General features: G+C 42.6%; 1 protein-coding gene across 1 annotated transcript in view; it reads right to left on the minus strand.

Annotated features, from left to right (window-relative positions):
• LOC126419046 (transient receptor potential channel pyrexia-like) overlaps positions 1-25,235 on the minus strand; it is a 245,435-nt gene that overhangs the window by 156,948 nt on the left and 63,252 nt on the right. Inside the window, exons 2-3 of the mRNA XM_050086118.1 lie at positions 11,115-11,177; positions 10,796-10,858 (exon numbers count right to left, since the gene is read on the minus strand). Of these exons, the coding sequence (XP_049942075.1) occupies positions 10,796-10,858; positions 11,115-11,177 (126 nt within the window). The remainder of the gene's footprint in view (positions 1-10,795; positions 10,859-11,114; positions 11,178-25,235) is intronic.

Consider the following 25,235-nt stretch of genomic DNA (forward strand, 5'->3'; position numbering starts at 1 on the left):
AGAAACAGGGCGCGCAAAATCTCGGACACCCCTGTGTTATGTGACTTGGCGGAAGCACCGGCCAGTGCCCCTCGCGGCAGGTAGTGCCTAACAAAGGGACAAACCAGTCTGCCACCCTACTCCAGGCTGCTCGGCGGAAAGCGTCAGAGCTTTTAGTAGCTCACTGCAATATCCAGTCTTTACCTGCACATTACGAAGAACTTAGCTTCCTCTTCAACCAACTAAACTACCACGTAATCCTCTTATTCGAAACGTGGTTAGAACCACACATATCCTCTGCATCTATTCATCTCCCAGGGAACACATTTCTTAGGGCAGACAGATCAAAAAAGCGAGGTCGCGGGGTCGGCGCGTATATACGAACAGATCTCAAAGCGAAAGTCTTATGTACGGCAAATCCTGCTGAAGAAAAAGAGGCTGAATTCATGTTCATTGAAATAAATGTACAAAGTCGGAAGTTCTTGACTGGCGTCGTGTACAAGCCGCCAAAAGTAAGCTCAATGAGTTCCTTTCAGTCGGAATTACATTCACTTCAGTGTCAATACGAACATGTCATCGTAATGGGTGACTTGAACATAGACCTGCTAAGAGACACTCCCTCCGCAATAAACCTAAGAAGACTGTTTAGTTGCAATAGCATGAACATTCTTCCATTACAACCTACACACCATATGGCGCACAGCCATACTCTTATAGACGTAATCGCAACGAAACAGACTGACAAAGTAAGAGATGTTGGTCAAACATCGGCCCCTGGCCTCTCAGCACATGATGTAATATTCCTGGCCTACTCTGTGCAGCCCCCAAGGATCAAATCGCGTTACATAACTTGTAGGAACATAAAACGTATTGGCCTTGACGCTCTAACAGCCGATTGCTCAGAAATCTCGTGGCATCAAATAATCAGAGAACCTACAATCGACGGCAAAATTAATGAACTTGGTGATAAACTCACTGCCCTCTATGACAAACATGCACCTGTACGCACAATCCGTGTAAGAAAATCTCCTGCTCCATGGCTGGCAGCTGAATTACGTCAAATTATGACTAATAGGGATGCTGTCCACAGGCGTTTCAAGGCAGATCCGAAACCCGAGCGTTTCGAAGAATATACAAAGCTACGGAACAGAGTGAAACAATGCATTCGCAATGCTAAAATCAGGCACGCTCGCTCCCTTGTATGCAGCGATCTGACGCCCACGACTCTATGGAAAAATCTCCGTAGCTTGGGGGTCGGAAAGGCAAAATCGGAAACAACTTTTCATGTGTCAGCTAACGAATTAAATGAATTCTTCTCTGCACCTCTGAATACCAGCACAGCTGATAATTACCGTCCACAAGAATCCCCAAACAGGATAACTAACAACGATACCTTCCATCTAAAACATGTAGCAACAAATACGGCAAGAAAAGCAATAATGAGAATCTCTTCTGATGCAATAGGCAACGACAGTATCGGTATAACCATGATTAAGAATGTTGCCGATATCTTAGTACCTGTCTTAATTGACATATTTGTAAATCGGAGCTTGCTCCAACTAAGGTTGACAACCTTCGACAGTCAAAAATGGAAAGGTCTTTTAGGAAAAAAATTCCACCGTCCTGCTCAAAAAGGCAGGAAAAGGCTACATCGGATTCGTTGGGTAGTCAACTAGAAGACAGCAACGAATCGGAGCGTTTGCAACCATCCAAATGCACACTAAAACACAAAAAGAAGATTAAACATGAGCTAATAAATTATATAGCAACACACAACATAAACTCACTACTTCAGACTGGAAAACTCAAGGAGCTCACAGATGAACTAAATAAACAAAAAATTTTAATAACAGGGATCCAAGAAATGAGGAACACCACTGAGGACCCATTCGAATCACAAGGATACAGAATTTATAATGGGAAACCAGGACTGAGGGCAATGAAACAATGTCCCCAGTTTGGAACAGGGTTTTTAGTAAACATAAAAATAATAGATTCAATAACGGATTTCCAAGCAGTATCACCAAGAATTGCGACTCTAAGCTTTAAAACAATGACGAAAACCTATACAATAATAAATGCTCATGCCCCAACAAATGAAAAAAATTGTCTAACAAAAACAAAGGAAGAGGTAGATAAATTTTGGGACCTTCTAGAACAAACTGTGAACAGAGTAAATAAAAAGAATGTAAAAATCTTATTGGGAGATTTCAATGCACAGTTGGGAAAAGAAAGGAAATATAAAGATATAATTGGAAAATGGAGTCCACATAAATTTACAAACAAAAACGGTCAAAGACTTGTAGAACTCTGCAGAGAACACAACCATATATCTAAATCAACATACTTTAAGAGGAAGCCAAGTAAACTTAAAACATGGAAACATCCAGACTGGAAGAAGGGCGAGTGGCAGCTAGACCATGTCTGTATGGACAAAAATTTTCATAAGGAGATCCACAATGTTAAAGTACTGAGAGGAGCAGACACAGGCTCAGACCATTCATTATATGGTTAAAATTAAAATCAAATTCACACCGTTAAAGAAGAGGACCGGAAAAACTAATAAAATAAAAAGGAAGTTTGACCCACATCAGCTAATTAAAAATAATAAGTACCAACAAATAACATGAACCATCAAATTAACAGATGATCTAGAACAACTAGTGCCTAATCCTAAAAAAGAAGCAGAGAATCTAGCTCCCTTGAATCCATGAAGGAAACATGCATGGTGGACATCAGAATGTGACAAATTCCATGAAGATAGACACCAAGCATGGTTAAAGTTTCAAACACATAAAACTGAAGAAAATGCCATCAACCTAAAAAATGAAAGAAAAAAATTCACTCAAAATATTAGAAGAATCAAGAAAGGATTTCATAAAAGTATTTTAAAGTCCATATAAGGTAATTATCATAAAACCAACTCCAGGAACTACTACAAAATCTTTGAGAAACAACTACAACAATATGAGGCCCCTACACTAATACTGAAAGATGAAGATGGAAGAATAACACACAGTAACAAGGAAAATGCAGAAATCATGGCAAAAGCATTTTACAAACTTCTGAATTGCGAGGAACCCAAAGAACCCTTACAAATCAACATAAATACCCCAATAAAAACCAAACCTAACAAACTAGACCCTCCAACTTTCCAAGAAGCAGAAGAAATTCTTAAAGAACAAAAAAATTATAAGGCATGTGGAGAAGATCAGGTTTTTGTTGAAATGTGGAATTATGCAAGTGACACAGTCAAGACCACCTTACACATGGCTCTAACAAAAATTTGGGTAACAGAACAATTTCCCGAACATTGGACCACAGCTATCATCCACCCACTACACAAAAAGGGAGACAAGAGCAACCCAGACAACTACAGAGGCATCTCTCTCCTAGATTGCACATATAAAATTCTATCCAAGGTCCTATATAAAAGAATTAAGGAGCAATTAGAACAGGAGTTAGGGGAATATCAGGGAGGTTTCAGACCATGGAGAAGCTGTGCAGAGCAGATAATTAGTTTAAAATTGATTATGGCATACTACAAGAAACGGAACAAACCTCTGGCAATGACATTTGTAGATTTTAAGAAGGCATATGACTGTCTCCACAGACATTCAGTATTAAAAATTTTAAGAAATCTAGGACTCCATCCAAAACTAATTAAAATAATACAACTCACTCTAACCAACACCAAATCAAAAGTGAAGTTTAGAGGAGAAATTTCGGAACCATTCCTCATAAAAACAGGCTTAAGACAAGGTGACTGCCTATCACCATTACTTTTCAACTGTGCACTGGAATACATAATGAGAGAATGGTACAAGGACAATCCAAAGAGGATAAGAATTGGAAGTGCAAAAGATGATATTAGCTTAACTGCTTGGGATTCGCTGATGATCTTGTTCTCCTAGCCAACACCATTCAAGAAGCCAGGCAACAAGTGAAATCACTACAAGAAATAGCAGAGAAAGTAGGCCTTAGAATATCATTTGAAAAAACGGAGATTATGCTAACTGATCCACCACTTGCAAACAAAATTACAATAGGAGAACAGGAAATCAAAATTGTTGATAAATTAAAATATTTAGGCGAAATAATAACATACAATCTAAATGAGAAGCCATCATGGCAAAATAGAATAAAAAAACTGAACTATGCAAATTACATTACCAAACCTACATACAACAAAAGAAACCTATCTATAGATGCAAAATTAAAACACTATAAAACAGTTACACAACCATAAATAACATATGCAGCTGAAACTATCTTCAAAACAACTAATACAGCAGAAATTGACAGAATACTAAAAATAGAAAGAAGAATAATTAGGACATGTATAAATAAACAGTATAAAATAAATGGACATTGGCGAATACCATCAAATGAAACAGTATATAAGAAAATAGAACCAGTCATGAGCACAATCAGGAAGAAACGCATTTCATTCTTTGGGCATCTGATGAGAACTCCAGAAAACAGAATTAGTAAAAAAATAATACAAAAATTGTGGAATAGCAAGAGCGACATTAAATGGATCACAGAAATCAAGGAAGATATAAAAGAACTTCAAATTACAGTAGATGACCTAAAAAACAAGACAGAGAAAACCAGAATACTGCAAGACCCGCAAACCAGACTACAAATGAAAATCAATAAAAGGAGTACAGGAAGGGTTGTCTCAGATGAAGAAAGAAAGAAAATATCTGAAAGAATGAAGAAATATTGGGCAGACAGAAGAGCAAAACACCTTTCATATAAGAATAGCCTCTAATAATTATATTACCTAAATATATTAAGTTATTGTCAAACCAAATTGTATCCACGTGTGACAACTTGTTTAGAACTTTATATTTTTGACTACAGTGGTCCAATGAAGACCATAAAATAAATAATAATGACATATTTAAATTTTCCCTCGTGAATGGAATATACCCAACAGCATGGAAAAGTAGCATAATTCGACCCATCCCTAAGATCGAAAACCCGCAACTGCCTAGTGATTACCGACCAATTAGCATACTGCCTGCTGTTTCCAAAGCACTTGAATATATTGTTCATGACCAAATCACTGAACACCTGCATGGATTCACCTGTATGACAAATTTCAATCTGGTTACCGTAAACATCACAGCACAAACACTGCTCTCATTAAAGTAACTGATGACCTGAAATATGCCATCGACAATCGAAAGGCAACAATACTGACGCTACTTGACTTCAGCAAAGCTTTTGACACTGTTAACTTTGACATATTGCTCAGAAAAATGCAACAGCTTAATTTCTAAGATAGTGCAATGAGATGGTTTGAAAGCTACTTAAAAGACAGACAGCAATGTGTTGTCTGCGTAAATGAAAAATCTTCCTGGAAACATGTTTCCTCAGGGTGCCACAAGGATCGGTCTTAGGACCACTTTTGCTTTCTTTACATTTCAACGATATTTCGTCGGTTCTGTCCTCCTGTAAATATCATTTCTATGCCGACGACCTCCAGCTCTACCTAAGCGTCCATTATCTCTCCATCTCTATTAGCCACGCTATCTTCTTTTCCTTTATATTTCCTTAATTATGTTTCATCATGTCTCTCTATTCTTCTCCTCCCTTCACCATCCGTCTCCCTCATACTCCCTGCTGCTAGCACTCCTATCTAAAATCTGTCTCTTCAAGAATGTCTAATTATAACAGTACTTATGATCTACGAATATAAACTCTATATGTATGTATTTTTCCAGGTGTGCCTTTGTAATTGTTTATTTCACTTTTTGTTCTAGATGTAGTTTAACATGCCTACGAAAACATATGAATGTAAAATAAGTAGAATGCCTGGTTAGATGTAAGAGAGGGGCTTATGGCCCTAATCTTGCCAGGTTAAATAAATCAATAAATATACAATAAGTAAATATTTCCGAATACGCCATCATCTAATTGCACGGCAGCTCGAAACATACACCACGCCACGTGAGGTGAAATTACAAAGGAAAAAGAGAGAAGAATGTTAATATATTAAGACAAGAACAACAACTGTGGAATTTTAATGCACATTACACTTTTTCGATGCACTTTAAAACGTTTCGAGATTTTCTGAAAAGTAATAACTATAAAAATATTCTGAAGATATACATTTCAACTGGTGGTCATGGTTATTCATTCTGTGCAGCACACATTTCATTATTTCAGTAATACAGAGCTACTATAAATGATTAATTTGTTTCCAGACCTCCATGTTTTTCAAATTGTTACGTGTTTACATGTGACTGATGGATGAACAGAACCATAAACAACCCAAGTTTGCATTTTGCACTCTACTAATGTTCTGTGAGTGCCCCTATGGTCATATGACACACGTCCAAGCGCTAGTCATCTTCTTTCCGTACCTTATGTAGCAGCAGCCTGTCAATGGTCATTGCAGCAGCAGTGATGCGCTGTTTGAGCTGTCCCAATGTTCATGGTAACGGGATCACTTATGCACGGTCCTTAGTGCACCCAAAAGGAAAAGTTCATAAGGCTTTAGGTCAGGAGGCGTGGGCGTCTTCGTAACAGAGCCACATATCATCACCAGTACGCCCAATCAAGCTATGCGGAATTTTGCCGTTTTGGTATCGACAAACATCGATGCTCCATTAAGAAGGTGCTCCGTTTGCTGGGAGGACAAATTTTCTGACATTCTCAGAATCAGCAGTCAGTTGTGGAAATAACCCAATAGTAACATATCAAGGTAAGAGGTACCCATCACAGTCTTCTCACAGAAGACAAACGGCCCATGCAGCTTCATCTGTAGCACTGCACAGAAAACATTAACTTTCGGCGAACCTCGTCTGTTCTGACTGTTATACTGTTGTAACAGATAAACATCCCGCGTACTCTATCACCCAAAAACTCTTTTCTTCCTTTGTCCCATTTTCTCAAGACACTGGACTCGTAAGGCCAACTTTTGGGCATAGTGCAAATTCAGTGAGTTTACTGTTCTATTTGTGCATCAGTCATATTTGTATACGAAATACGTAGGGAGCCAACGGCCTTCCGCTGTGGTAACACCGGTTCCCGTCAGGTCACCGAAGTTAGGCGCTATCGGGCTGGGCTAGGACTTGGATGGGTGACCATCCGGTCTGCCGAGTGCTCGAGTGCTGTTGGCAAGGGGGGGGGGGGGGCGGGGGGCGGTGCACTCAGCCCTTGTGAGGTAAACTAAGGAGCAACTTGATTGAGAAGTAGCGGCTCCGGTCTCGGAAACTGACATACGTCCGGGAGAGCGGTGTGCTGACAGAATGCCCCTTCATATCCGAATCCAGTGACGCCTACGAGCTGAGTATGACACGCCGGCCGGTCAGTAGCGTTGGGCCTTCATGGTCTGTTCAGGAGGGGTTTAAATACTTAGGGAAATATAGAACTCTGAAAACGAATGACTCACTTATATTAGCCCTGTATTATTGTCGTTGATTAAAATAAAAGAAACCGAGCGAGGTGGCGCAGTGATTAACACAGTGTGCTCGCATTCGGGAGGACGACGGCTCAAAACCCGTCCGGCCATCCTGATTTAGGTTTTCCGTGGTTTTCCTAAATCACTTCAGGCAAATGCAGGTATGGTTCCTTTGAAAGGGCGCCCCTACTAGCGTCTTCTCGCGCACATGTATTGCTTGCTCCCGGCGCGATAAATTTCGACACCGTCACGCGATTACCATCAGTCGCGCCTTGCAGGAGTGACAGCAGTAGCTACCACCACCTGAGGATGTCGAGAAGTTGCAGCGACGAAATATTGTGCGAGTTACACAATACGATCTGGCGGCAAACCCGAGAAGTGTATTTGCAACAGATCCGTCTGGAAAGCATGAAAAGTCAGCTCCAGATGTATTTTGGTGACTTCTTCACCACATTCATTATCTAATAGATCTAGGACCGGACACTGCCCTACAAGAAGCATCGGGAAAACACCGCTGTGAATATACGAACTAGGAACAATATCCTACATAAGCAGTGCGCAACAACCTGAGGTGCCGCTGCTGAAAATCTGCGCACTTCAGCGCTTGGAATAGTTTACTCTGCTGCCGAATATGGTGCTCCTGTATGACTCAAGAGCGCACACATACAAACACTCTACGCACATCTGAAGAACACAATGAGAATTATCAGTGACACACTAAGATCAACAACTGTCGAATGGCTGACCATATTGAGCCACATTCCGCCCCCCGGTCTTCGACCAAAAGAAGCTCTTCTCCGTGCATTTAAACGCATGCAAGGCAACCCGCAACTCCCTATACACAAAGACGTGGCTATCCTAGAAAGAAACCGTCTTCGATCAAGAAAACCGTCCATGATAACAGCTATGGAAGTGCACATATCTCAGTTAAGTTTAACAGACTCATGGACAGAGGCTTGCCCCATACATTGCCAGAACTTGTCCTGCATCAGAAAGAAATTCCGTGCCTACCACCAATCTCGCAGAACGTAGACACCGATCAGTAGAATATGCACGAAAGGTGGCAGAATCATGGACTTTCTTCATACATGGGGTAAGACTCCGTCTACAAAATGTAATTGTGGTGGAGCCAGGCAAACCATACGTCATTGTTACAGAATATCCCAACAGGGCATATGTTGGAAATTTCGACGATTTCCTGATGGCAATGAATGACACAACTCATTATATTAAATATTTAAATATCTCCCTGTAAATTACACGTGTTATTGCTTTATTGTATTTAATACTGTCTTTAAAAACCATACACACATCAAAAATGTTTTGCATCACCTCCGTTCCGAGAGTTCCGTAACCTGTGTCCGCAGCTCGTGGTCGTGCGGTAGCGTTCTCGCTTCCCAAGCCCGTGTTCCCGGGTTCGATTCCCGGTGGGGTCAGGGATTTTCTCTGCCTCGTGATGGCTGGGTGTTGTGTGCTGTCCTTAGGTTAGTTAGGTTTAAGTAGTTCTAAGTTCTAGGGGACTGATGACCATAGATGTTAAGTCCCATAGTGCTCAGAGCCATTTGAACCGTAACCTGTACAGAACATTGGAATAGAGATCAACATAAACATCGTTTTCGCCCTTGTATTGCTGGTGAAAACTACACATTGCATGTTGTACCAGCATACAGTGAGACCTTCAGAGGTTTATGGTCCAGATTGCTGTACACACCGGTACCTCTAATACCCAATAGCACGTCCTCTTGCATTGATCCATGTCTGTATTCGTCGTGCAATACCATCCACAAGTTCAACAAGACACTGTTGGTCCAGGTTGTCCCTGTCCGCAACGGCGATTCCGCTTAGATCCCTCAGAGTGGTTGTTGAGTCACATCATACATAAATAGCGCATTTCAATCTATCCCAGGCATGCTCGATAGCGTTCATGTCTGGAGAACATGCTGGCCACTCTAGTCGACCGATGTCGTTGTCCTGAAGGAAGTCATTCACAAGATGTGGACGATGGGAGCGCGCATTGTCGTCCATGAAGATGAATACCTCGTCAATATGCTGTCGATATGGTTGCACTATCGGTCGGAGGATGGAATTTACGTATCGTACAGCCGTTACGGCGCCTTCCATGACCATCAGCGGCGTACGTCGGCCTCATAGGAAACCTCGACCTTGCTACACTCGCTGGACAGTGCGTCTAAGGCGTTCAGCCGGGTTGCCTCCAAACACGTCTCCAACGATTGTCTGGTTGAAGGCATATGCGACACTCATCGGTGAAAAGAACATGATGCCAATCCTGAGCGGTCTATTCGGCATGTTGTTGGGCCCGTTTGTGCCGCGCTGCATGGTGTCGTGGTGGCAATGATGGACCTTGGCATGGACGTCGGGAGTGAAGTTGCGCATCGTGCAGCCTATTGCGCACAGTTTGAGTCGAACACGACGTCTTGGGGCTGATCGAAAAGCGTTATTCAACATGGTGGCGTCTCTGTCAGGGTCCTTCCAACTCATAATCCGTAGGTAGCGGTCATCCACTGTAGTAGTAGCCTTTGCGCGGCCTGAGCGAGGCATATCATCGACAGTTCCTGTCTCTCTGTATCTCTGAGATCCCTTCCTGGCACAAAGTAACAATGCGGACACGATCGAACCTCGGTATTGACCGTCTAGGCATGTTTGAACTACAGACGACACGAGCTGTGTACCTCCTTCCTGATAAAACTACTGGAACTGATCGGCTATCGGACCCCCTCCGTCTAATAGGCGCTGCTCATGCATGGTTGTTTACATTTTTGGGCGGGTTTAGTGACATCTCTGAAGAGTCTAAGGGACTGTTTCTGTGATACAACATCCGCAGTCAACGTCTATCTTTAGGAGTTCTGGGAACTGGGATGATGCAAAACTTTTTTATGTGTGTGAATAAATACTTATTGAAGTGGTTGAGTCAAGCAATACAGTCGTTAAAATTTGAATAGTACAGGATCTGACTCCTACCCAACTGCAATAATTTATACTTATCAATTTTAAAGCAAGCTGCCGCTAAATATAGCACAGACACTGAAGACACATGACATCATCCTCCATAAGTTGTATGGAACTACCTGAGGATGCTGCGTTTCTTTGCCTTAGGTTTGGTGTACTCAAGTGCTGAGTATTGTACACGTGCCTGGATGAACAGTTCAACATACAAAGCCTGTCAACATCCCATTGAATACTACCATGAACATAATATCTCCCTCCATCAGATCTACCTCAGCTCGTTGAGTTTCACTTTCAACAAGTATTATGCCACCTGATTTGTGCAGATGCACTACTGTTATGATGGAAATCAGAAGACCTCGAGAAATCCTAAATTACCTACGCATACAGACTTGCCACTTTAAAATCTTAAAAGGCAAGTTGAATTTGTCATACCTGATGGGGGAACGTCACTCTTCCTCATGTCGCCCTGTAGGGACTTCCCAGCACTGCGCCGATCTGTAATCAGGAATGCAGAGTAGCACATCAGCATGTTGCACGGGAAATTTTCAGTCTAACACTAAAAACACGGGCAACGATATTGCGGTGGAAGGCAACTGAAACAGATGGCATTCAATACTAAGCACGGTGTACAGAGCATCAGCTCAACTTTTTTAATGCCTTTGTTGTCCGAAAAGATAGTAAACGAAGATACTAACGAGAGATTCTTACTCAAATAAATGACAATAAAAATCAGAGTGGAGTTGTGTCATACCTGGTGTGGTGACGTCACTCATCCCCAGGTCGCCCTGTAGGGACTTCCCAGCGCTACGCCGATCTGCAATCAGAATGCACAGCGGCATGTCAGCATGTTGCGAAGGAAACGTGCGATCTATCACTAAAAGTACGAACAATAGTATTTCGACAGAAGGCAACTGAAACAGACGAGATGTACAGGAGCTGACTTACGAATTTTTTTTTAATAAGAATGGTCCTGCTTTGTCAAGGAACGTAAGCTAGATTACGCTAACCTAACCTTGCCTACTCTCTCTCTGACAGCCCCCCCCCCACACACACACACACACAACCACCAGTGAAAGTGATGATGACTACCGGCGAGTGAACAGGGAAGAGATCCAGCACGTCGTTCATTAGTTGGGCGCAAGGCTAACACCTGTTGGTTACGGTTCGCATTTCACCGTAAACGCATACTCATACTTAGCTGTTGTTCTACTTCCAAGCCTTCAATGTGCCGTACTAGTTGTTTACAAGTTACGTTCGGGAACCAAAATGGAATGCGAACTGCTTGAGCTCATTCACGTTATCATGTGTTACGGTGAAAAAAAGTGGTTCAAATGGCTCTGAGCACTATGGGACTCAACATCTTAGGTCATAAGTCCCCTAGAACCTAGAACTACTTAAACCTAACTAACCTAAGGACATCACACACACCCATGCCCGAGGCAGGATTCGAACCTGCGACCGTAGCAGTCCCGCGGTTCCGGACTGCAGCGCCAGAACCGCTAGACCACCGCGGCCGGCCTGTTACGGTGAAGTCAAGGGGCAATGGAACGGACAGAACGCGCGGAGTGGTCGCGAGGTTTGAGGCACCATGTGACGGATTGTGCGGCCCCTCCCGCCGGAGGTTCGAGTCCTCCCTCGGGCATGGGTGTGTGTGTTGTTCTTAGCAGAAGTTTAAGTAGTGTGTAAGTCTAGGGACCGATGACCTCAGCAGTTTGGTCCCTTAGGAATTCACACACATTTGAACATTTGGAACAGACGGTCATCGTATCTACGTGCATCGGTTGCGTATGAGAGGACATCAACACTGCAACCGTAGTGTTAATCGATCGCTTCATTGCCACAGCGATTATGAGCGAACGTAATAATTATTTAAGTCTTCAGAATGAAATTTTCACTCCGTAGCGGTGTGTGTGCTGGTATGAAACTTCCTGGCAGATTGAAACTGTGTGCCGGGCCGAGACTCGAACTCGGGACCTTTGCCATTCGCAGGAAAATTCTCTACCAACGGAATGACTCAAGCACGACTCAGGACCCGTCCTCACAGTTTGAGAGTGAAAATTTCATTCTGAAAACATCCCCCAGGCTGTGGCTCATTCATGTCTCCGCAGTATTCTTTCTTCCAGTAATGCTAGTTCTGCAAGGTTCGCAGGAGACCTTCTGTGAAGTTTGGAATGTAGGAGACCAGGTACTGGTGAAACTGAATCTGTGAGTCCGGGTCGTAAGTTGTGCTTTGGTAGCTCCGATACTAGAGCACTTGCCCGCGGAAGGCGAAGGTCCCGAGTCCGAGTCTCCACCGGGCAGACAGTTTTAATCTGACAGGAAGTTTCAGTTATTGAAGTGTCGTGATAGGGTCGCGAAGCTGAATTGATGCGGTTTGACAGATTTCGGGTAGAAACAGATGTAGTCGATATACAATTTGCGAGAAAATGTGTTTTATTTAGTCAAGGATGAATCTGAGATCTGCGAGTGCGGTCTTTCGGGACCGTCTACCAGCCAATGTGTAATGAGCTGAATTTCGCCTTGTTGAATAAATATAGCTTCCATCTTCTCAGAGACAATTGACAGAGAGCACGCAACTGACTAACACGTGCCCATTGTAGAGCGATGTAACATGCATTGATGGAGTGGATCGGCTCAGTGCTAGGATAGGAATAAACTGAAATAGGTCTAGTACAGCGTAAGTTATGATCTGAATTCTTGTCTGTAGGGGATACTTCTTCTTCTTCCATTGGCACAACATCCCGGGATGGGGACTTGGCCTCCTCAATAATTTTCTGCCATTCCTCTCTGGACTTTGCCGTGGACCTCCAGTTACGGCAACCGACTCAGGTAGCATCCTCTCCAACCTCGTCACTCCATCTCAAACTAGGTCGTCCTCTTGCTTTTCTTCCTCCAGGTTCACTGCAGCATGCTTTCCTTGTGGGATCTGTCTCATCGAGTCGCATTACATGTCCCGCCCACCTCAGTCTGCACAGCTTTATGAACTTTACCACATATGCCTCCTTGTAGCAGTCATAAAGTTCGTCATTTTCTCGAATTCTCCAGATCCCATTTTCATATACAGGTCCAAAACTCCTCCTTACTGTACTTCTTTCATGTGATCTCAGTTAGCTTTCACCGTGCTTCGTAATTGTCAATATTTCTGAGCCATAAGTAAGTACTGAGCGTATCAGCGTTTTGTAAAGTCGGCCCTTAGTCCCCCGTGATATAAGCTTGGATTTAAAATGTCGCAACATCCCAAAGTAGCATCGGTTAGAAGCACTTATGCGAGCCATAATTTCAGTAAAGGTGGTGCCATTTGCTTCTATGTTTGAGCCCAGATAGGTGAAACATTCCACTCGCTCAAATATCATTCCATCAGGCGTTAATGCGGGCTGCAAGGGTTGGCTATTGCCATTATACATATACTTCGTCTTTCCTTCATTAATTCTCAGGCCCATCTTCACTGCACTCAGTTTTAGAGCTGAAAATACACTTTGTATATCTCTAAGTGTTCTGCTCATTAAATCCAAGTCATCTGTATATCCCAGCAATTGTACAGACTTATTGTAGATAGTTCCTCTTGTCTGGGTACCCGATTCACGTACCACTTTTTCAAGCGCCAGGTTGAAAAGTAGGCAGGAAAACCCATCTCCTTGCCTTAGTCCAGGTCGAGTGGGAAACTGAGGTGATAGCCTTGACTGCGGTACACTGGGGATATTTTAGGGTGACCTCTATTAAACGTGCCAATTTTCCAGGTACTGGAAATTACCGCATTGCCTCATAAAGTTTGGCTCGGTTTATTGTGTCATATGCATATTTAAAGTCAATGAAAAGATGGTGCACACCAACATTGGATTCATTGGTCTTTTCTACTATTTATCGGAGAGTAAATACCTGGTTTACAGTTGACTTTCCTGGTCTGAACCCGTATTGATAGCTTCCAATAATATCTTCTGCTATAGGTGAAAGTCTACTAAACAGGATATTTGATAGTACTTTATATATAAAATTTAAAAGTGTTATGCCTCTTTAGTTGCTGCATTCAAAAAGATCTCCTTTCTTATGCACCAGACACACTATCCCTACATTCAATTCTCTTCCTTTTCCCAGATGAGGCACACAATCTTGTAGATCCTACGATTTACCTCAATTCCTCAGACTTTCAGTAGTTCAGATGTTAAATTGTCAGTCCTTGGCGCTTTATTGTTCTTCAATCGGGCAATTGCTTTGTTCACTTATCCTTGGGAAGGGGCAGGTACTTTGGCATCATCTTCTGGAGCGACTGGGATATCTTCGCTAGGAGACTCTGAAGCATCCAACGGTTCACTGAAATACTCTACCCAACGCTCCAATCCTCTTGGTCATCGGTTGGTAGTGTCCCATTTTTACTTTTACACAGGTTGATGCGCGGCTTAAATACTCTTCTTTCACTATTAATTTTCTAATAATATTTTCTAACATCATTTGTTTTTTCCAGTTGTCTCCAGTTCCTCAATCTGCTTTCTTTCTTTTTCATTCCCTTTTCTTTCTCCGATGCAGTTTATTCTCTTCTTGCCTTTTATCTTGATAATTTCTTACCGTTAAACGAGGATATGGTTTCTCAAGCATTTTCCTGTATGCCAGATTTTTCTCCTGACTTATTCTCTTGCATTCTTCATCAAACCAGGAATTCTTCGGTTGTTTTCCTTCTTTCCCTAGCACTTCTTCTGCTGCTTTAATGACTACATCCCTGCAAGCGTTCCATTCCTGATCCAGGTTATCACTTACATTAGGGGTGTTTAATGCAAGATTTTCTCAGCAACCTTCGCAGAGTATGTTTTAGAGACGTCTTCATTTTTAACTTCGATACCATATACTTACTCTGAGGAGTATCTTTCACTTTTCTTGCATTGGATATTCGAGCTCTTAGTTTCGCAATTACGAGGTAGTGCTCTGAATCTGCATTATCTCCTCTGTAAGTCCGTACATCTAGTAAGATTGAGGAATGCCTGCCATCAATAATGACATGATCAATTTGGTTGAAGGTGCGCTCATCAGGGCTACACCATGTAGCTTTATGAAACCTTTTGTGTGAGAACATAGTACTACCTACAGTTCACTGTGACATAACATGGCTGTAGCGGAGACTGGTTCTTCATTATCTAGACTATCACGCAGGCGCAGAAAAGAAAAATAATGCGATACACTGTCGACTTGTTTTTGGGTTCACGATGTTCCTAAAGCAAGGGTGAAAAGTAAACTATATGTAGAGCATATTAGCATCTGAAATTATTTGAAGTTATTCCAATTTTAAAAAAGTCCTAGTACATGCCTCCTAGACATTTTTTGTAATAATGACAAATTTCTGTCTTTCTTTCTCCTTTTCATTCTTCTCTCCATTCACCCCCTGTCTCTTTTCATTAGTTCCAGTATTATTAGTTATTTTTGCAACCTGAGATGCAGGGTAGAATCTCTTTTTCTTTTTGTGTTATCAGTCTCCTCACTGTTTCCATGGGTCCACCACAAATTACTCTCCTGTGCCACCCTTTTCATTTGATATTAGCCTAGCACCCTATGTCCTCAATACTTGCCTTACGTATACCAATCTCTGTTTTCCCAGTTGTTTTAACCCCCAACATCTTCCTATAGTACCGTGGGAATTATCCCCTGTTGACTCTTCTTGACAGTGTTTTCCACATATTCCTTTCTTCGCCTATTCTGCAGAGAACCTACTCATTTCTTATCAGTACACCCAATTTTCGACAATGTTCCGCAGCATCACATCTCATATCCCCTTTTCCAAATTTCCCGTATTCCATGATCCACTACCATGCAATGCTGTGTTCCAAAGCACATTCTCAGAAATTTCTTCGTCGTATGAACGCCTATATTTCATAACAGTAGCGTTCTTTTGGCCAAGAAAGCCCTCTTTGCCTGTGCTAGGCCACTTTTTCTCTCCTCCTAGCTTCGTGGGTCATTTGTTATTCTGTTTCCACAGTAGCAAAATTTCTCCACTTCGCCTGCTTCGTGGCCACAAGTTTTGATGATGTTTCTGGCAATTCTCATTTCTGCTGCTCCTCAGTACTTTCTTTTCTCATCGGTATACTCTCAATCTATATTCTGTACTCAATAGATATTCTTCATTCCAGTCAACACATCCTATAGTTCTTTTCTAGTTTCACTCACGGTAGAAAACTCATCAACGAATATTATTAGTGATATCCTACCCCCTATGATTAAAACTCTTGACACGTTCTTTTATTTCCCTCATTGTTTCTCCGATGTGTAGACTGTACAGTAGGGAGTAAAAACCAGCGAAGGTTCGAGTCCTCCCTCGGGCATGGATGTCTGTGTTGTCCTTAGGATAATTTAGGTTAAGTAGTGTGTAAGCTCAGGGACTGATGACCTTAGAAGTTAAGTCCCATAAGATTTCACATACATTTGAACATTTTTTTTAATAAAAACCTGCTGTGAGGTCTTAAAACCTTTTCAGTCCCAGTACTTCGCTCTTGGTCTTCCATCCAGTCTTACTGTTCTCTCTTAGTTATTGTACATATAGTATATTACCACTCTCTTTCCTTTTTCTTTTCAGAATTTCGAACATCTTGCACTATTTTACACTGACAAACGCTTCTCTAGGTCGACGAATCCTAGGAATGACTCTTGATATTTCGTAAGTCTTGCTTCCATTATCAGGTCCAACGTCAGAATTGCCACTCTGGTGGATCTGCCTTTCCTAAAGCCAAACTGATCGTCGTCTAACAGATCGTCAGTTTTTTCTCCATTCTTCTGTCTATTATTCTTGTCAGCGGCTTGGATGCGTGAGCCGTTAGGCTGATTGTGAGACATTTCTCGCTATTATCTGCTCCTCCAGTTTTTGGAATTTTGTGGATGACATTTTTCCGAAAGTCTACTGGTATGGCACCAGTCTCACAGATGTCTAATTTGAATAGTCCTTTGGTTGCCACTTTCCCCAATGATTTTACAAATTCTGAAGGGATGCTGTCTACCGCTTCTGCCTCGTATGATCTCTAGTGCTTGAAACCTCTCTTAAATTCTGATTAACACGGATTCCCTATGCCTTCCATATCGATTCCAATTTCTTCTATTACATCATCAGACAGTTCATCACCGACTCAGAGTTTTCAGTGTACTCTTCCCAGCTATATGCTCTCTCCTCTGCATTTACCAATGGAATCCCCATTGCACTCTTAATGTTGACGCCCTTGCTTTTAATTTTACCGCTTTATTTCTTATTTTACTTTTGTATATACTAAATCTGGTCTTCCAGCAACAATTTCTTTTCGGCGTTCTTTACATTTCTGCTGCTGTCACTTCGCCTTGGCTTCGCTGCACTTCTTCTTTATTTCAGTCCTGACTTATATTGTTATATTCTTGTCATTTCCGGAACATTTTTGTACTTCCCTCTTTCGTCAATCACTCGATGTACAGCGTGTATCAAAAAGAATCATCCGATTTTAAAAAATCAAAACTATTATGTTATTTGAAATATTTACGTGAACAACATACTGATGGAAACTCTAGAGTCTTACATGATTCCAGCTAGGTAGCAGCACTGTGCGCCCACTTCAGTTCCATTAAAAATGGTGTCGGGACAACAGAAAGCGTTTTGTGTTCTAAGTTTTGCACAGTGCGGTTCAGTATAACTGTTCTGTGTGACTTTCGTACTACGTACGGTGTGTATCCTCCTACAGCACAGAGCATTAGACGATGGCATGAACAGTTCCGATAAAGAGGTTGTTTGTGTAAAGGCAAATCGGCAGGTCGTCCGCGACTGTCTGACAGACATTCAACGCATCCGCCTTAGTTTCACAAGGAGTCCGTAGAAATCCGTTTACCGTGCAGCCCCCGATGTCCTTCTGGCGTGTGTTGCGTCGACATTTACACATGAAACAAAACAAAATTTCAGCTAGTTCAAGCTCTTCGTGGATGTGACAAACAACAACGTGTGGAGCTCTGTAATTTCGTTCTTGGCAAGGTGAAGGATGACGCCAGCCGCGGTGGCCGAGCGGTTCTAGGCGCTACAGTCTGGAACCGCGCGACCGCTACGGTCGCGGGTTCGAATCCTGCCTCGGGCATGGATGTGTGTGGTGTCCTTAGGTTAGTGAGGTTTAAGTAGTTCTAAGTTCTAGGGGACTGATAACCTCAGAAGTTAAGTCCCATAGTGCTCAGAGCCATTAGAACCATCTGAAGGATGGTGACGAATCAACATTACATTTAAATGTAAAGGTAAACCGTCATAAAATGATAATATGGGGTATGGAACAACCCCATGAAGTTATGCAAATGAGAGGGGCTCTCCAAAGTTTAATGTGTTTTGTACAGTTTCACGGGAAAAGGTGTATGGTCAATTTCTCTTTGCTGAGAACACTGTTACAGGAAGCACATATCTCGATATGCTTGAGAATTTTCTTTTCTCACAGTTGGAGACATTCGAGCGACTTCATTTACCTACAGGATGGGACATCGACACAGACTGACATCTGGAAGTGCAGGAATTTTTAAATCAAAGGATTACTGAACGATGGATCGGTCGCACTGGACCAAATGAGTCAGCCTTACATTACTGGCATCCATGGTCACCGGACCTGATTATATTTAATTATTTCTTGTGAGGGTTTATAAAAGACTCTGTTCATGTGACCCCGTTTACCAACAACAATGAATGAATTGAGACATCGCATAACAACAGCTGTGGAAGCTGTAACTCAAGGCATGCTCGTTGCAGTGGGGGAACAATTTGAATACCGCATTGACATGTGCCATGCATTTCAAGGGGGGGGGGGGGGGGGGCCTTATTGAACACCTATTAAAAAGGTATGACAAAAAAGCTTTTTGAGTTTCTCGTTCATCAAAAACAAAATTCATTCTAATTGTAAACTAGTTGCAGAAAAATAGACGTGTCAAATCGGATGATTCTTCTTGATACACTCTGCATGTCCTCTATTGCTCAAAATTTCTTCGCAGTTACCTTCCTACCTGTGTTTATCTGTCCAGTATCAGTGATTGCCCTTTTAAAGGCATCCATTTCTCGTCAACTACTGCGGTATCCATTATTTCTGTATCTATAGCATTCGAGGACGTCACCATTCCTCAGTACTTCAGTATCCCAATTCTTTGGGCACTAATTCTTTCCAGTGATTCTCTTAAACTTCAATCTGCTCATCGCTATTACTAAATTAGTCTACATGTGCATCTTACGAAAAGATACATGATTTCAGAATCTCTACATCAGCATGAAGCCAGCTGGAATCTTCCTGGGCCTCCGAACCTTTTCCTGTGATTCTTGACCAGTGTATTCACTATTACTAGCTAAAATTTATCGTGGGACTCTCCACTCTCACTTTTACTACCAAACCCATATTCTCAAGTAACTCTTAATTCTATTCCTTCCCCTACTACCACTTCCAATCCCCCTCGATTATTAGACTTTCATCTTCCTTTACATACTTAATTACATGTTTCATTATTCTTACATACTTTCTCTGTCTCTTCAGCTTCTGCTTTTGTCGTCGGCGTGTATATCTGAACAATTTTTGTGGGCGCTGTCGAATCTTTTGCGAGCAACCGCATAAGTGCAGTGTTCACATTAATTCACTCTCCATCCTACCTTTCTATTCCTAACTCGTTCTGCTTTACTTACAGCATTTTCTACTGCTGTTGATAGTACCATATATTCATCTGACTATAAAACTTTATCTTCTTCATTTCACGCTAGTGGCCCAGACTGTGTATGGATTGCGCCTTTTCATTTCCGACTTTCCTTTGCAGCCGTCCTCGCTTCCCTACCACGCATGCCACAGTTCAACTCTTAGAAAATTGCTCTTTAATCTCTCTTTTTTCTTTGCTCTTTTAAGTCGCCTATCTTCTGACTGGTTTGATGCAGCCCGCCACAAATTCCTTTCCTGTGCCAAACTTTTCACACCAGAGTACCAACTACAACTTACGTCCTCAATTATTTGCTGCAAGTATGCCACAATCCATATTCTGAACTGTTCATTCCATTCAACATATCTTGCAACTCTTCTTCGCTTTCACCGCGGATTGCACTGCCATCAGCGAATCTTACCCTTGATATCCTTCCACCTAGAATTTCAATTCCACTCTCGAATTTTTCTTTTATTTCCTTCATTACTCCTTTGATGTACACACTGACAGTATGGGCCAAAGGCTACACTCCTGGCTTCCATCCTTTTTAATCCGAGCACTTCGTTCTTGGTCACACAGTCTTTATTGTTCTCTCGGTTCTGGTACATATTGTATATTACTCATCTGTCTCTAATGGTTCAAATGGCTCTGAGCACTATGGGACTTAACATCTGTGGTCATCAGTCCCCTAGAACTTAGAGCTACTTAAACCTAACTAACCTAAGAACATCACACACATCCATGCCCGAGGCAGGATTCGAACCTGCGACCGTAGCAGTCCCTCGGTTCCGGACTGAGCGCCTAGAACCGCTAGACCACCGCGGCCGCCCATCTGTCTCTAAACCTTACCAGTGCTTTTCTCATAACTTCGAACGTCTTCTCCATTTTACATTTCCAAATGTTTTTTTCCTGGTCGACAAATTTTATAACAGTGTTTTGATTTTTCTTCAGTCTTTCTTCCATTATCAACTGCAAAGTTAGAAATTCCTCTCTGGTACCTTTACCATTCCTAAAGCAAAACTGATAGCCATCTAATAGATTCCCGATATTGTTTTCCATTCTTCTGTATATTCTTCTTGTCAACAACTTGGCTGCATACACAGTTAAGTTGATCATGCGATACTTCTTGCACTTGTTGGCTCTTGTTATCTTCAGAACTGTGTGGACGACGTTTTCCGAAAATCAGATGGTGTGTCGCGAGTCTAATACATTCTACACACCAACGTGAGTAGCCGTTTTATTGCCACTTCCCGCAATGATTTTAGAAATTCTGATCGAATGTTATCGATACCTTCTGCCTTATGTGATCTTCAGTCGTCCAAACCTCTTTTAAATTCTGACTCTAATACTGGTCCCCCTACCTCTTCCCTTTCGAGTCCTGTTTCAATTTCCATCACATCATCAGACAGGTGCTCGCCCTCATACAGGCCTTCAATGTACTCTCTCCTCTGCGTTTAACAGTGGAATTCTCATTGCCTTTTAATGATACCGCCCTTGCTTTTAATTTCACCTGTGGTTGTTTCGACTTTTCTACATGCTTAGACAGTCCCTCCAACAATCATTTCGTTTTCGGTTTTTTTACATTTTTCATGCAGCCATTTCGCCCTGACTTCCCTGTGCTTCCTATTATATCGTTCGTAAGTGACTAGAATTTCTATGTCCCTGATTTACCTGAACATTGGTGCTTTCTTCTTTCGTCGACCAACTTCTGTTACCCATGATTTCTATGCAGTTAGGATCTCTTTTTCTCATGGTCACCTCCCCTTGGCAGTCCCCTCCCTAAGATCCGAATGACCACTAATCTGAAATCTTTTGCCAGTGGAGATATCATCAAGACACTTTTTCAGCTACAGATCAAACGAACCGCAGATACACATTATATAATTGTAATTCAGTGTTTTCCATTGCCTTCTGCATCCTCGTGCCTCTGATTATTACCGATTTGTCAGCATTTTAGGGGCAGTTTTCCACCCAAAGTACAAGAGAGTGCCCTGAACCGCTGTCCGCTCTTCCGCCGCCCTCTTTGGAAAGGCCTTTGGCGGGATGACGATGACTTCGTATGTCGCAAGTCTTCGGTCGCCATTGCTGATGATTTTATTCAAAATGTAAGGAGTGGTTGGGTTCGAACAGGGAACCGAGGACGTTTTGATTATTACTCAAACTCGCTACCCATAGACGACGGGTAATCGGCTTGGTTTGATCGATTAATTAGTAGAAATGGTAATTAACAAATGCATAAATTAGTAATAGGTGATAGCTTGTTTCTAGAGAGATTAAGTGAAGAGGATCGCACACTGCCCGAAATGTCGTCTGCTGGAAGATAGCGAGGTGAACAGTATAAAATAGCTACTCTAAGACATAATAAAAAAATGTGTATTTTTTGTATCACTTGCTTCAAAAATAATGAAAGAAACAGCCAACGATGGAAAAACTTTTTTTAATTAGAACACTTTATTGATGTGGTTTATGTTGTGTTAAATCCAAATATGTAAGGTACAAGTGGCAGTGAAACGGAAACGAGACAGATGGAAAACTAAGTAAACTGTTTATCACTTGAAAAATAACTGTTAATACATTTACTCGACTGTGAGACAAAAAGATCAATGCCTTCATGCAAAAGTCTAGCAAGGCGTGCTCTTCTTCGTTCGAAGCAAATCGACAGCCACAAAGGCCGGCAGTTGTGGCTGAGCGGTTGTAGGCGCTTCAGTCCGGAACCGCGCGACTGTTATGGTCTCAGGTTCGAATCCTGTCTCGGGCATGGATGTGTGTGATGTCCTTAGGTTAGTTAGGTTTAAGTAGTTCTAAGTTCTACGGGACTGATGACCTCAGATATTAAGTCCCATAGTGCTCAGAGCCATTTGAAACATTTGACAGCCACAAATGTCTTTCTTCAGGTCTCCAAACATATGGACATCGCATGGGGAGAGGTCGCGACTGTATGGAGGATATGTGAGGTCTTCATGCCGAAAGTTCCGTAGCGTAATCGAAACAGTCTGGGTAACATGTGGACCTGCTGTTTCCTTTTTGATGCAGACCTTTCCATAACGGGCTATTAAAATGTGGACGTCAAAAGCGTGCACTTCTTGCCGATGTAATCTGTCAGAAGTAAATAGACAGTTTACAACATTTTGTATGAAAACGTAAACTGCGTATTGTGGACAAGCACTTTTGTGAATAAAAATGTTTTCCTATGTTTATTCGTGAAATTTATGCTACTTCAAAATTTGCCATTTCCCTGTGCTACCCTTGACAGGTTTGTGGGACATTGGGATATGACACTGGACCGATGTTGGATTGTATGGGAACATGAGACAGACATATTCGTCGTCAAGTTTCCGAACGACCACCCGTGAGCACCACAAGGGACAATCGTCTTATTGTGCATCAGTGACAAAGTAGCTCCTACACAACTGCGCCTGCTATCCGAGAAAACAGTAATGGACTCCCTGCAAGATTCTCTGTCATCCAGCATCCTTGGTCGGAGACGAAAGCTGGATTCACGAACGATGGCGGTCGAGTTTAGGCTTGTTCTGCACACCTACGTCACGCATACTCCGACAGCCAGTGAGCGTTCAGTAGCGTTCTGAGCGCTCTGCTCTGACTGCCGTAGCTAACGTGAGCATTAAATGTGATCATAGCGAGTTGTTTAGTGAATTTATATTCCATTTGTTACGAATTGTCGTTGCTGATTCTGATGGTAAGTGATAAGTTCTCCACAAGCAAGCGGGAGAGACAATTTGCAGGACATACGCTTTCTTAAAGCGAAAAGCACTCGCATGCACATACCGCAACTGTCGCTTGGACTAGTCAACAATGCCATTTCCGCCCGTGCCTCGGCATGCGCGAACCGCCATCGATCGGACTATAGCAGAGAATCACGGTGCGGTGTGTAGACTGCCTTCAACATCACAACACAAACCGTTGCGTTTGGAGCAGTGCGGTGACTGGAAAGTATGGACTTCTGATGAATGGCGTCGCGTTGTATTCAGTGATGAATCGCGTTTCTGCCCTACCCCAGGTGACAGTCGTCAGCGAGTAAGGCGGCGACTCAACAAGTGGATCCATTCTTCCAGTGTCTTGGAGAGACGCAGCGGTATTCGTCCCGGGGTCATGGGATGGGGATCTATCGAGTGCGACTTCGGATCACTCCTGGTAGCGACTGAGGGAACTCTGGCAGCACAACTGTACGTCACAGGCGTCCTGCGTATTCTTGGGGTACTTCTCTGCGACTGTATCTTGGTGCCGTTTTTCAAAGGGGTTCTACTCGCCCACACATGGAACGTATTCTACGAACTGTGTATTATGTTGGGATATTTCCGCGGTCAGCAAGATCATCAAATATCTACATCTACATCCACACGGATACGGTGCAAATCACATTTAAGTGCATGACAGAGGTTTCATCGAACCACTTTCACAATAATTCTCTATTGTTCCAATTTCGTACAGCACGCGGGAGGACGAACACCTATATATTTCCGTGCAAGCTCCGATTTTCCTTATTTTATTATGGTCATCGTTTCTCCTATGTAGGTCGGCGTAAGTACACATATTGACGTACGCAGTGGAGGACTGGGGCTGGTTAATGTCCGAGGACGGGCAGCTGCCCTTTATACGAGCAGTATGTGGAAAAGATGGACCAGTCAATACGCCTCCCTCACGAGTCGTCCATTGGACGTCCTGATGCCGGTCGCTCACGTTCCATTGGTGTCGGTGGCGCATGTCGCATCACAGCCCTCCCATGTGTCGACATTCATTCTGGAATACAGCTATGTGGCATCGGATCTCCCCACAACGTGCCAACCAAAGGTTAAAGATTTTTACACTGCCCTTCTGCGAGCAGTTCCGTGTAAAGTGATAGAAACCAAATACCCAGCTGACAATTGGCCACTAGTGTGCAAAACGATGCACCATCACTTTCTGCCAACCAAAGTGCGTGCGACGTTGTATCAATTTAGCAACAAAAAGAATGGGAAGAGACACCAGCTCCACGATATCGGATTAACGAACTCCCCACCTTGCCCCGACTGCCGTCTCCTGCACAACGGTGAACTTCGCTTCACGTGCGTATCGTCGCCCGGCGTTCGGTGACACAGAGACCATCTTAGCTAGTTAGCTACGTGTTCGACCTGACGTGATTGAGCCTCGGTTCCTTCTGTGCACGGATGACTGTTATCTTCCCCTCGCCAAATATCATGCGCTTACGTGGTTCGAGGGAATGACAACCGATTATATATTCGGT

Source organism: Schistocerca serialis, chromosome 9 (assembly GCF_023864345.2).
Source record: "Schistocerca serialis cubense isolate TAMUIC-IGC-003099 chromosome 9, iqSchSeri2.2, whole genome shotgun sequence".
NCBI classification, from domain to species: domain Eukaryota; kingdom Metazoa; phylum Arthropoda; class Insecta; order Orthoptera; family Acrididae; genus Schistocerca; species Schistocerca serialis.